This window comes from Lycium ferocissimum, chromosome 9 (assembly GCF_029784015.1).
Source record: "Lycium ferocissimum isolate CSIRO_LF1 chromosome 9, AGI_CSIRO_Lferr_CH_V1, whole genome shotgun sequence".
NCBI lineage: Eukaryota > Viridiplantae > Streptophyta > Magnoliopsida > Solanales > Solanaceae > Lycium > Lycium ferocissimum.
In genome coordinates this window covers 4,055,040-4,069,907 of record NC_081350.1, presented here as the reverse complement: position 1 = coordinate 4,069,907, position 14,868 = coordinate 4,055,040, and the positions used below count along the sequence as shown (strand labels likewise).

General features: G+C 38.4%; 1 protein-coding gene across 1 annotated transcript; it reads right to left on the bottom strand.

The window, feature by feature from the left end:
- Positions 1-1,547: 1,547 nt before the first annotated feature.
- LOC132031535 (uncharacterized) lies at positions 1,548-2,465 on the bottom strand. The gene has a single exon (XM_059421530.1). The coding sequence runs from the start codon at positions 2,463-2,465 to the stop codon at positions 1,548-1,550; it is 918 nt and encodes a 305-aa protein (XP_059277513.1).
- Between the last annotated feature and the right edge of the window lie 12,403 nt (positions 2,466-14,868).

The window sequence follows — 14,868 nt, the reverse complement described above, 5'->3', positions numbered from 1 at the left end:
AATCTTGTTGCAGATGAAGCATCTATCATTTTTTTCGGGACTTGCCTGGGCTCCTCCTCCTAAAATATTTTGTGCGCCTCCTGAACTGGGATCCTTCTCCTGAAGGCCTTGGCCATTTGAATCACTTGAACCTTCCCTTTCGTCTGGGGACATGGCACGAACAGCTTGACCCAGTAATTAGGTCAGACTTTTCGCAAGCTTTATCAAGGGCTGGATTGTTTCGTATGATCTGCTTCAAAACAGATCTCTTTGTGCAGATATCATCCAACGCTAGAAATATTGCTTGCCTGATGTAGCCGACCGGTGGGATCGTTATTGATTGAAACTTCTCCACAATGATCGACATGGTCAATTTTGCTAACATTTTTGGAAGTGATGAAACAAAGGCTTGCTTGAGACTAGCTTCTCTACCTAACTCAAAGAACATTTTAGCCATCTTCTGAAAATGGATATCAATGACATCTCTGTCAAATGCTACGCATTTCATTTCGAAGAACTGTCTCCTTAGTTTTTCTTGCCTTTGGCCGGTATCTCCACAAAATACCTCTTGAAGTATTTTGATGTTGTAAAAAAAGTCTTGGGATGTGAGAAACATATTTTTGTCTTGTGTCCCAAGTGAATTCCACCAGTCACTGAGAATTCCGGAGAACCTTGAAGTGAATTCTGACAGGATCATATACTTTTCCCGTTCGACAAGATTCTTTGTCACCATCCAAGTGAAGAAATCTTGGATCCTTTGGGGCCATCTTGATACTTTGATATCATCCGATGAAAGTATGGAATCCGATCCCAACGAATTTTCTTTGTTGTTGGTTCTCGGCCTTCTTTTTTGGAATTGGCTCATCCGTCATCCCGTCACGATCATCATCTACTTCGAAATTTCTGGTTCTACGGGTTGATTCATGAACATTGGTGGGTTATTTTCTTACGAAGAGTCAACGAGGAATCTTCGCTTGTCTCAAGGCTTGCTTCCGTAGGATCAGTATCATATGAATCTTGGTCACTGGATCCTAGGTTATCATCCTCCTCTACATCATTTGTGGGTTGGGCCACGTAGAGATTAAGAATATTGTGGGCCGAGATCATCAAGTTTTCCAGCTCGGGTTCTTTTGAACCTTCCCCGAGTTCTTTCTTCCGTTTGGACTGCTTTTGGGCCGCCATAGAGTCTTTTCTTTCCCAAACCATTTTTGCAATGTCAAACTCAGGTTCATTGTTTTGTTTTTAGGCAAAAGGCATAGGGTCTCGTTTTGTGGATGGGAACATAGTGAAAGAATGGTCAAGCTTTGGTGGTGAGTATGTTTGTGAGGACATGGGGAAAAAGGTGGGTTTTGATGGGTAGCTTTGTGTTTTTTGCGGTTGAAGGTGACCATATCTCAGTAGTTGTATTTGTTCTTTAAGGTCAGCCATTTCCTTTTGTTGTTGGTTAAAGAAATGGAAAAGGGAAGTGCACAGGTGGACAAATCTCATCTTGCATGTTTGTCATTCGCAATTCCGGGCTTTGATCGGTCCCGGCGTACATGCGAGAAGATGCTTGTTCCACCTTTTTCTCAATTGTCTCCACCACCGCTCATCATCTTATTCTGTGTGTGAGCAACATTTCTGATGGAAGTGCTAATATTAGTTAACACTTTGTTTTGGCAAATGGCATTTTCGGATTGCCAATTGATCGTCGCTTCCACTTCACTTGTTAGTGGCTTTTCTCCTGTGGGCAGCACAACATTTTGCCTTGGAATTTTTGGGGCATGGCTTGCACCATCCTTCTCAAAAGGTTGTTGTGAAGGAAATTCAGGGGTGTGACTGGAGCTTGAGGGGTTCATCATGAATATTTCTGGCTTTGAGATATTTGGGTTCGAAGGTTTGTGATGTAAATTTTGGTTAGGGAGAGGTGGCCAGTTTTGGGGTTTGTACGAAACAAGGAATTCATATTTTCCTGGACGGCTCAGTGAACCGATAGATGAGTCTCCTTCTTCATACCTTGTTCGGAACTCTCTTTCAGAGTTTCCCCCTTTTTTCTTTGATTTGGCTCTTCTTGTATGATGTTCATCCCATTCAATTTCATCATCAAGACATTTTTGATAGTCATATTGGATATCCCATGGGCAGTGTCCCGTGAAAGAACATTTGTACCACCATACATCATGACCTTCATTATCGAACTTTATCCAGTCTTGTTCGCTCATGATACTTGGGAGATGGTAAGCGAATGTTTCAGGGTCATCTTGGTGTGCTTGGTTATAAGTGGGTTGGTACATCTGGAAAGAGAAGGTTGTTTTATTGGGTTTTTTAAGGTGAGAGTGGTCAAAGCTTATGGCAACTGTTTTATCGGGTTTTTTGGAAAAAGTGGGTTCAGAGGATTGGAGAGGTTCAACAGGTTCTCTCAGCTTTTCATAATTCGTGACCCATGTATCTGGAAGGACTTTGATAAGTTCTTCTCTAGAGAACTGTTTTGGGATTTGGGTGCACATGGTAGTTCGTTGGTGGCATCTACTTTTAAGAGCAAAGCATTTTCTCCACTAGAAGAGAGATCCATAGCATGATTCTGAACTCGCCAAGCTATTTGGTAGTGTAAAGTAGCCTGAATAGCATTTTTAGCTTGTGGAACACCTTGAATTTGGACTTGGAGCTTTAGAGCCTCCGTTAGATACGGATCATACAGGGACATGTTAAAATTTGGAAATATAGTGACAAAAAGCATCCCAAAGATTTAGAGTGACTTCTGTGGTACCCAAATTCGCATGTTGGTACTCATTATATCTGGTATCAAGAAGGGCAAGGCTAGCTACAACTAGTTGGCCTTTTCTTCCATGATATGTTAATGCAATTCTAACAGCACCAAAATGGATATGGGTGAAACCATGATTTTTCCACTGCCTAGGAAAATCATCTGGAATCTGCAGACTGATGAATTGTTCCTCTTGAGTTGCCAGAATAGGGTCCTGGTCAACTTTTGAGGCACAAACATATTCTTTAGCTTCTTTAGGCTTTGGTAGGACTAGGGAACGGATTTGTGACCACGGGGAACATGTCTTTTTAGCAAAAGCAGAACATGGGTTTATGAGGGGTAGGTCGGTGGGAGACACTTTTCAGCTGGTAAAATCTCAACTTCGTAAAGGTAGTCATATTTGCAAGAAAGGGTTTTATACAGAGTAGGAGACATATTTATTTTTGCTAAGGACTTACAAGGGTTGGACGCAGATGGTAACGACTCAGACATATTATTACTTAACTGCTCCTCTCTCCGAAAGAGATGGACTCCAACAGTTTTTAGGTGTGATTAATTATGTTAGAGATTTTATCCCTAATGTCTCTACATACATTGCTCCACTTACAAAAATGCTCAAGAAGAATGCCCCAGGTTGGGGAAAGGAACAGGATGAAGCAGTTCAAAAGATAAAAAAAATCTCAAAAGAGGTCAAAGCCCTCCATATTCCATCAGACGGGAAAAAGATATTGCAGACAGATGCCAAAGAACGAATATTGGAGTGCGGTACTTTTTGAAGTTGAAGATGGCCAACGGAAAATATGCGGATATGCCGGTGGAAAGTTCGGAGATCTTTGAACAACATTACCATTCCACATTCAAAGAAATTCTTGCGAGAAAGAATGGGATTAAAAAGTTTAATTTCTTTTTAATTCACACAGAGTTTCTTATCGAGATGGATATGAAGGCTTTCCCGAAGATGATCCAGATAAATCCAAAGATTATCCCAAATTCGTAGATTCTCAGATGGGCACAATGGTTCTCCCCTTACAAATTCCAAGTAAAGCACCTCAAAGGGAAGGATAATATTCTAGCGGATTTCCTATCCAGGCCAGATGAGTTTTCAAAGAGATTTCAAGCCAAGCTGCAGAAGAGGCTAACTAGCAACATTTTCATGCTTACAAGCTTATCAGGAGCTAGTTCATCCAGAATAGCAGATCATCCGCCGGAATTCTTCAGCAAGTTTGTGGACCCGTTTGATCCATCCATCCTTACAGAAAGAAGGACTTTCTATGAGCTCCTAGTTTTCAGAAAATATGGAGGATCTATCTTTAAGCCATTCGGATTCAATCCGGAATACCCATTCATCATGATTCATAGCAATGCATAATGATTTTCCACATGAGCTATTATGGTTTTTCTGGTACTTATGTCACCAGTATTATATTTTCATGGAATTCAAGTGCAACATGTTCCGATGTTTTAACGAGATTGAACACCGCTTCTCAAAAAGTTTCTCGCAATGGTTCAAACCGCGAATATATTGGGTTCAATGTTTCCAAGACTCCTATGCAGCAAAAGTGTTCATGTTACATCGACCGATAAAGATTATTGATGGGAAGGTCTATGCTCAACCAGATATTTCACTATGGTGGGAATTCCCCGTCTCTGTCTTGTCCTTAGAAGAAGAATACAACGAAGCACAGAGAATTATTTTCCAGCAAAATAAATGCATCCCAAAGGAGATATGGCTGAAAGAATGGGCTCAATAGAACTACACTGATGACCATCCCCATTGGGAAAGAGTCCTAGAAGCAGCAAAGGAGTACCGAGTGCCGTATGACATAATCAGAGATGAAGTCACTCAGGCTATCACAAAGATAAGGTTGGATTTTCCATCTCAAAATTCAACAAAAATAGATCCGAGATGACAGGGGCCATCCAACGAGAAACGCTACTACACAAGGTCACGAAAAGAAGTCTGGAAAACAAAGAAAAATTCAAGCAAAAACATGGACCAGAATGGTGGATAGAGGAAGGATACACAACTCCGCCGTCGACTCCATCAAGCACCGCTCCGTCGGATAAAGCTTACTGACGTGCTTACAAGAAAGACAAAAGCGGACCCCATGGTCACATTCTTGCACATGGTTGTCATGCTTCGAATAATGTTCCCCTCGTTTTACTAGGCTTGTTTTATTAGGCGTGTTTTATTAGGCTGTCTTATTAGGCTTGTTTTATCAGGCTTGTTTTATTAGGTTGTCTTATTAGGCTCATTTTATTAGGCTTGTTTTATTAGGCCCTTCACATGTCTAGCGGGTCCGTGTGGTATGTAAGATAAGTCTTGTGGAAGCCTCCAACTCCTATAAATAGGAGGCTATGTAATAGTTAGAGATCATCAAACAATCTCCCTGTAAATTTTTCGATATCAATAAAATGTTTGCCTTCTAAATTTCTCTTGTTCTTCTCTTTGAAAGGCATGGAAAGGCTGATCCTAAGTTAGTATAGGGTTAGGAAATATTGAGCAAGTTGAGCTTGCTACAAGTACAATAGTTTTAGAAGCTTTGACGGTATGTACGTAGTAGTGTGAAAGTTTTTCCGAGTTGAGTAGCTTGGCTAGGAAGCCAGCCCATTTTGTAGGAAAAACTTTCATATCTATGATCTTTCAAACTGTCCGACTAACTTGACAAGCCATCCTTCGGGTTGTTGAAGTCAGGTTTGTGGCAAGCCGCCCTTCGGGATGTTGAAGCCCAGTCCTACTATGTAAGAAAACTATTGTGCTTGCAGTTTACTGCCTTGCTTGGTGTTTCCCCTCCCTCTACACACTATCAGGGTTTGCGAGTGGACTTGATGGTGTTTTACTGAGAGCAGCTACTTGGACAGATGTAATGGTTTACGTCGATACTTGGTAATGATTCAAGGAGGTACTATGGTTGCGAGAGTTCATTAGAGTGATCAGATGGATTCCTACGAACTTTGCTCAGCTAGGTATTCAGTGATATGCTTCATGTATTATGAATTGAAGGTTTAAGAAAAATTGGAACTAGCGAAGTCGGCTATGAGTAAGATCAGTTTGATGGTATTGCTTAGAGTTGCTCCAATAAAGCAAGAATTCTTTTCTGGCAAGAGTAAGTCATGGTTTCGGGCTTGTATTTATGTGTTTCTAAGAAATTGTGGTGCGAAGAATGGCTTTAGAAGTGTGAAAGAAAGGTTAACGAAATCAGAATATTTTGCTAGTTCAGAGTGGGCTATGATTGTGTCTATATCTAAAGGTTTGTGTTGTTTTGAGGAATGTTTGTGGGACCTATCGATCGCGTTCAGAGGTATGGTTATATTGAATCATAGAATTCCAGCAAAATCAGTTCTTATATTCGGGGATCAGTTGTGAGAGAAATTCGAGTATGGAAATATTTAAATTGGGCCTTTTATCCAAGTTAAAGGAAGTTTTGACTGATAAGGCGAACGAGTAGTGATTTGGCGTACTTCGTGCTATGGAGGCTTCCATGCTGTTATATTAAAGATTCCTTGGTTACCATCAGCCTTCGTACTCTCTTCCTTCATTCGAGGACGATCAATTGTTTAATTGGTATCTGATGTAACGACTCGTTTGGTCATTATAGTGCTTTCGACCCATTTACCCCCGTTGACCCTTCCCCGAGCCCTATAAGTATGATTTTGACTCACGAGGAAGTTTGCACGATTCCCGAGATAATCGAGCGAGATTTATGATGACTTACGAGTAATAGAGCCTTAAAGTGAAAAATGGTTGATCGATAGTTAACTTTTGGGTAACCAGACTTTTTTTAGAAATCACCGATTATGAGAGGTCTGGATGGTTGAATATGACTGTTACGGTTCGCTTTTACCCGGGTTAAGGCATAAAATTTACTACGAGGTTGTTGGTGCTCTAATTGGATTTTAGCATTTTTAGAGTCGCCACCTAATTTATTTATGGAAAACGAAGAAAATCGGGTTTAAAGATTTTTTCAAATAAAAAAAAATCTTTTGGAGCAAAGTTCGAGGTAAGGGTTCTGGTGATCCCCTAGGGAAGTTTGTACGCACCCTAGTATTAAAGATCCATAGAATACGGTTGACTTACGAGCTTCAATGTGTGATTAATGTATTTATTTGCTTAAAAAGTGTTTAGTTTTCCACAAAAATGCATTTCATTCATATCATAATTTCAAGAAAAAAATTTGGCAAAAAGTCCCCTTAAAAAAGGGGTTTTGGTTTAGAAAATCAGCGTAAGTGTTCAACTCACTTTGTTGCCGGACTAGGACACACTCGGGATTTCTCACGAGTAGAGTCACTACAATTCTAGTCCTAGGTAATGAACACAGTTTTCTCAAAGCCCAAAAAAAAAAAACAGACACAAGCAGGCCCAAATAAATCTAAGACTGGAAAGAATAAATAAAAAGGAAACAAGCTGAATAATACTAGCCCATGGAAACAAATTTCAAAGAAAAGTACAAATTTGGCCCAAATCATGAATGCTCAATCTCTTAGCTTTTATTCAAAGAGTATACAAAGTATACTTCCTTGTATACACCACACCAGGGTGTATACAAGTCATGTATATTATGTATACACTTAGCATGAGATCAATCACAGTATAGAGGAAGACATAAATGAAGTCTATCCAGTAAAAAAAAAAAAGGGGTTAAGATAACTCAGATATTAAGTAAAAATCAGTGTTGTATATTAAGCCATTAGGACTCAACTATTTATCCAATTTCATGAGTGTAAACCAAATCCTAAAGATGGCAAATATGAATTAAACACTACTCAAATTAGACTTTAAAAGAAACCAACAGCAAAACCACACAGATCACAATGTAACATAAGATCAACCTACAAAATAACTTGGCTAAGTAGGTTTTGATTACATCACTTAGACATTATACTTTCTGATTCTCTTTAAACCAAACTAAAGTAGAGTTTATGGAAATGAAGTCTAAAATGAGGCATAGTTCAAACAAACTCAAGTTAGGCCAAGCTTTATGTAACCAAAATAATTTAGACTAAACCAACCACTTTACACAAAGAAAGAGTCCTTTAGGAAAAAAAAAAAAAAAAAAAAAAGCAAACACCTTGCCATTTTTTAGAACTTTCAAGCTGTTTTATCATGAACCCTACACGTGGATCTACTTGTTTTAACATTTTTTAGGGTCCCATAGAATATGAACTCCTATGAGGGAACCCCAGCAACCTAGAATAGAGGGGTTGGGCTAAGTTAGCTAGAAACTCCAAGCCCTATCCCCTTTTCTTTGTTCCTAGGTAAATCACACTCATAGTTATTCACATACTAAATCCCAGCCTCCCTTTAACTTAACCTTTCAGTACCTATGTTCATATACTAAACTTAAACTACACTTGGGTCCAGGTTTTATAATCAGCTCCTTTTTACCAAACATAATTGAGGCAAGCAAACATATAGGGTCACAGATGATGAAGCAAGCCTACAGAGTCACATATAGGGCCACACAACACATAATCACAGATTTTGCCAACAAGGAAACTCAAAACACCATTCATAAGACTCAACTAAACATCAATAGAGTTTCACAGGTGCTAACTTAAGTTAAAAATGCCTTGAGCTTTTAGAACGCAATCTGAGACTTGTAATATCAAAAACCAAACACACCAAGTAGTGCCAGCTTCATAGTTTGAAAAACAGAGTTATTAAAAGCAGCATATAGAAGGTCTGATTCCTCCCTTAAGTCTAATATTATTTCCAGCTTCAACAATTATAGTTTCAGGTCCAATAAGCACAAAGGTTTCATTTGTCTTCAATAACACATCTTTAGACCAACACTTGACTCTAGCACATGCCATATAGAAATCATTTTAAGGCATCAAACCCACATAGGTCACAAGGGACTCTATACTTAACTAAAACATGTTCAGACATATCTTAGGCAATTAAAACCAACTCTCAAATTAGTTAAACCCAGACAGAGAGTTGGGTACACTAATCCTGGTGTTAGACAAGAAACCTTAAATGTATGTAACCATATTGATCAAGTTCAACCCCATTTGGTCTAGATTTTCCATGGATAATCAATAGGACAAACAATCATAACCAAATTTTCAACTATATTAGCATGACTAGCAGACTCCTAGGTCATGACTGGATATAATACTCAGCATGTGTCATAGCAGTCAACCACCATAACCAAGTTTTAAAGAACCAACACAGATTGATATCATTCTTCCAAACAAACATGGAGACAAAATGAGCATGATAATGGTCCTTATTAGATCCTGCTCTAATGATATTCAAATTGTATTTAAATACCTTTGAACATGACTAGCCTAACAGGATAGATAACATAAAACCAAAAGGGCTTGAACACTTAACTTAACATGTTTAGTCTCTTCTTAAAAAAAAGAATGTCATTATCTCTTTCAATCAAGTGTAGAAATTTTATTACACAACAACTGAATTAACAGGTTCACATCATGTACTTAAGAAAGTAATAAGTAGGAGTTAAACTAGCTACACACTTAGCAAACAAGTTTTAAAAGCTAATGACCCCTAGATTATATTTACATAATAACTAATCTAATCAATCTACTTAACTTCAACAGCATATGAAATAGATTTAGTCAAAAACTTCTCTAAACCACACATGACTAACACATAATTTACCCATAAACGTAAAAAAGGCAAGAAAATAACAAGGGCAAGAGAATTACCTGTCTTATGTGCAGCCTTTGATCGAGATTTGGACTTGGAGAGCTTGTTTGCTCCTCAAAACCCCAAATGCACAAACCACAGAACCCACACACAAAAAAAAAGCTTTTAAATTTTAAAACTAACTCGAACTTTTAAAGTTTTGAAGCAAATTGCTCAGAAAACTTAAGTATTCGAGTGTAATAGACTATCTGTTCATTTTCAGTGTCCAAGTCTGTCCAATAAACGTAACTTAGGGTCCTTTATATAGAAAACTCCCAAAATCCCCAAAGCCTAATGTCACGACCCATTTAGCCTAGGCCGTGCGAGCACTTACCTTCCCATCTCGGTATGCGAACCCTCACCCCAACAATGAACCAATACACGAAAGAATGAATTTAAACAGCGGAATAAAACAAATACATAAGTCTCACGATATATATATATATATATATATATATATATATATATATATATATATATATATATATATATATATAAGTGCGAAAGGCAATAAACACCCTCAAGATCTAGTCTGAATAATACAAGAGCATCTAAGAAGAATAGTACAATCTGGAATACTAATACATAAATGTCTATGTCTCTAAAATAAAAGTAAGACATATGATAGGAAAGTCTTCAAGGTCAGCGGATGCCATGTTCAACCTGAAAACTCAAGAGAAAGCTGAAGCGTCGATCAGCCACGGGTCACGGAAGTGGATCCGACCTGGTACTCTATCCACGGGTCATGTTCACCCTGGAAAGTCTTGTGGTAAAAATTTATGCTTGTGTTCAAGGTCGCTCCTTTTTCTTACTAAGTCTTCGTGCTTAGTCATTCTCGTTAGTTCATCACCTCCATCGTCTACACTCCTATATGCTCTTTTCCCCGGTACATACTTTTATCCAATTTCTAATCCCATTTTAATTTTATTCAGGAATTTTTGTTCTCTCTGATCCCTACGTATCCTTCCTACACTTCACAAATATATCCGGCCTTTGTGTTGCTGGGGTTGACGCGCTTTCCCCTTGAGATAATTTCAAAACTTGTCATATTATAGCCTTCTTTGCTTTCTTACAGCAGTCAAATCAATTCTTGCGGTATTTTATCGCCCAGCTAGAGCAATACTAAAATCTCTTGTTTAATCCTTTCTTCCTTTGATTTGACTTATTGCGTTCGAGCTGGATATTTGTATCAAGGATACCTTGAATCTTTCCTTTAATGGTTTTTTTCTTTCGATCACTCATAACGTTTTCTAATACTTAGCTCGGCTAATAAATTTGGGGGTGAATTTGGAAGTTTGTTGGAGATTAAACAAGGCCCCTGTCATGCAGTGAATTCAAATCGCTTCATTCTTTCCTCTGTCTGTAGCCTTCATTCATCTCTTTCCAATAAGAGTCATTATTCTTACTTGTTCCACAAGGTTCCATTGTCACCAACTTATCCTAATCAAACGCGACATCCTCTGATCATTTCCTTCGGGGTTCTCCTCTTACCTTTGACCTGCTCTTAACTTTCACTTAACAAGTCTTTCCCATAATTTTGATTCACCTATCTGTCGTTTTGATTTATCAATCAAATGGACCACTTAATTCCTTAAATGCCCATATTCTCTGTCTATATCCTTAAACACTTTTCTTGCGATCTTATCTCCAACTACTTTCATAATTTCTCCTTCTGTTGGCTTGGCCCAACCTGTTTCGTCTCTTTATTTCTTTACTAATGGACAACTTCTCTTGTTCGGTTGTGATACTTTTCCTTACTGGCTTCTCTGGTGCTATCTTAGATTGTCTCTCTTAGTACTGGTCGACTTTATATATAGCATATCATGCCCTTTTAGCGTCTTGACCAGACCCCTTAATTCCTAACAGTCTCATCATAGTCCCATCTGCAGTATCACCCTGGTGATTGGTATTAACTTTTCCCTACTAACGTCTTATTATTCTCGGTGGTGAGTTATCCTCAAATTATTTACCCAATGTATATCGAGTAGCCGAGAGGTTTATATTCAAATTGGACTCAATCAACCAGACTTCTTTTCACAATCCGTCCATGACAACAATCGTAACACAATACCTTATACATTTGTATCTGACCCTTCCTCATTATTATTATTATCCCTCATAGCAAAGTTACATTCATAACACATTAACAATCGCAACGTAAGTTGGCTTACGACTCAAGATGTCTTTAAATCCATATTTTAAACTTTTCTCCAATTTCCTCTCCTCCAATCTCAACATAATTAACACAATCTCGCTTACTCACAACCTTCTATAGATATTCCCCTTTGCTAAAATCTTCATTTCCTCTTATTCTAAAATCTCTTTTTTTTTCTTCATTATCTTAGTTCTACCTTTGTCTTATAGGCATGTGTCCTTATATTCGTACCTCCATACACGTCCTTGCCAATATATTTTATGTGATAAAAGGCCCTTGTCGACATCTGGCTCTTTTAGTAACGAACATCGTTCTCTTACCTCGGTTACCCCTTTGTACTCTTAAATCATTAGCATATTTATAATCAAGGGTTATATTTCAACATATATGTATCCCTTCCACTTCTTACCTTGAGAAGAAGTTACAACTCCTATCTAACCATCCTGACGCCTCATTAATGAAACACTTTGAAAGGTTTAATCGACTCAAGTTTTGACCCGATGTGACCAGCAACATAAGGAGTAACAAATAGCAGTGTAGGACTCGGACCAGTCAATACATATACATCGTAAGGAAATACTGACAATTTACCTGCAACAATGTCGGGTGAAGACACAAGACCCTGTCGCCTAGCAAAGTGAGGAAGAAAACGGAGCGACCTTGAACACGAACATAAATTTTTACCACAAAAGAAAAAGGATAAGTGGTGCAATTCAGATAAGTTCAGTCTTAATGAGCAAGTCAAACTGCACGTAAGTAAGGTAAATACTAGCAAATGCAGGTAAGAACATTGAAATCGACCTCAGGGCGAACTCTACTTCAACATTCAAGGACGAATATTTTTAAAGGGGGGGAATGTTACACCCCGTGGTTCTGTACGTTGAGATTTATGAGTGTTGGCTGTTTCAAGTATGGATATTGGAGTTACCTCCAAGGATACATGAGATTTGATGCGCTTATCTTATGTTATGAGGGTTTAAGTTCATATAATAAGCGGCAGAAGGATTTGGAGGGCAAGTGAATCAAGAAAATTAAGTTTGTTGGATTTTGGAGAGAACATGAGGGGTAAATTTGGCCCTAATTTATAAAGTAATATATTTTAGTATATGAGGAGTTTCGACGCAAAACAAGAGCCTAAAGTGGAGTTCATGAAGTCTACTTTCTTACGCAACAAACAGCTCATCAATACGGTATCGGAGCGAGCAGATATGGACGTTACAAGTTAGGCTGGCAGGTCAAGAAAATGCTCTGTGCGAACACGGCAGGAGGTGGCGCGAACTCGCAGAAGGGATGACAGACAACCCCGTACGAACGCGCCACTACCCAGCGCGAACGCGCTGAGTACTTTTTAATTCGATGCAACTCGAGCCTAAAACGTTATATAAAGGGGTTTACCCCTTATTTCTTCAAAAACCACCCCTGAAATCATCCCAAATATTCTGGAAGTTTCTTCCAACTTCCACCCATCAAATTTTCACGCAAACCAACAATAATTACCAGATTCTGATCCGGACAGCGTATAGTTGCAATAATAAAATTGTATTGCGGCGAGTCTTGGCCTGAACTTAAGGTGAGAAGTGAAGATATTGCAGTTCTAGCAGAAGTAAGGCATGAATCTTCCCTTATTGATATTAAATTAGGTTTATATACAAAGATAAAGTTATTAAATAGTCGTATAGCAAGTGGGTTGGTTAAGAAACTTGAAAAACATCGTGTGGGATGTTTTATGGAGCTTATTGGTGTTGATAATGTTATTGTGATGTTGGTATTGTTGTTGTTGTTGTTGGTTGTTGGATTGCAATTTCTGGCTAGGCATATAAACAGGGGATATGCTGCCCGAATTTCGACAGATTCTAAATAGAATTGAATGGAGGATTTAAGATGGGCATATGATATTGAGCCTAACAATAGTATGAATGGTTTATATATAGATTTACGAGCTTGAAAATATAAACGTCGAATCGCTAAGGAGACCGAAAGGTATGTTAAGGCTAGTTCCTTTCTTTCAAAAGGCATGATTCCTATGTTACGATTCCATATATATCTTCCATAACATCTTTTTTCCCAAAAATCTAGAAGTTCATGATTCTCAAGGTTTTTATGATATTAAAGACAAGATGCTTTCTATGAGGACCATGATGGTAATGATGATTTCTTTCTTGTGAATCCATACATGTCTTCCATAATGCCCTTATTTCCAAAAGCTAAAGATTCATGATTCTTAAAGCTTCTTATGATACTAAAGAAGAGATGTTTTCTATGATGAACATGATGATGATGATTTTAATTCTAGAAATTCCAAAGCTTATGATTTTAATGCTATGATGAGATTGTTGAGCTTATTTCATGACTTCCTTGATTTTACTCATTGTTGTTGATCTCACCCTATAACCATTGTCCCTTCAAGGTGAGATATAGCGATGATGATTGTTTTATAATATAAATCGGATGTTACCGACCTTATGTCACTCCGATAGAGTCGTAGCTTTTATTTGGGCTCTCATGCATGCCACTTATATTATATATGTTTATATGTATCTATATGTATATATATGGGATATGGAAAAAAGGGCGAGACATTATATACGCATAGCCACCTGATCAACTGTATATTATGACATCGTCCCGGACGCGGGATATATGGGTATGGATCGGGCCGTTCGTCCCTCAGCACTATTATATGATATATGGATTAGGCCGCTCATTCCACGGAAATATAATATATTTATGGATCATGCCGTTCATTCCGCGGCAATATAATCTATTTGCAGATCGGGCTGCACGGTCCGCAGCATTACTATTTTATGCTTATATGTATGAGAAATATTTTTCTAAGAAAAGCCAAGCATTCATGATATTCGCCTCTCGAGGCAATCAGACGTACAGGTTATTTCTTTATCTCATTTTATGCTTCACGACTCTTGTTATTCTAGTATTCATGTCTTACATGCTCAGTACATTATTCGTACTGACGTCCCTTCTTGTGGACGCTGCGTTCATGCCCGTAGGTATAGACAGACGAGACGAGGACCCTCCACAGTAGGCTGCCTTTAGGTACTAGTTTCGCTTGGCGGCTCCACTTCTTCCTGGAGCATTGCTGAGTCTGGGTTTGTATATACATTTTGTATCAAAGGTATGTCGGGGGTCCTATCCCGACTTCTGTACTTCAGTCAAGTTCATAGAGGCTTTACAGACAGATTCCTATATACAACTTAGTTATGTTAAGTGGAGATGTTGACGTCATAAGCTTATGGTACTTATACGTATACATGATACCATATTCATAGTTGACCTTCTTGGCCCTATTTTGCCGTTTGAGACATGGAGAATGCA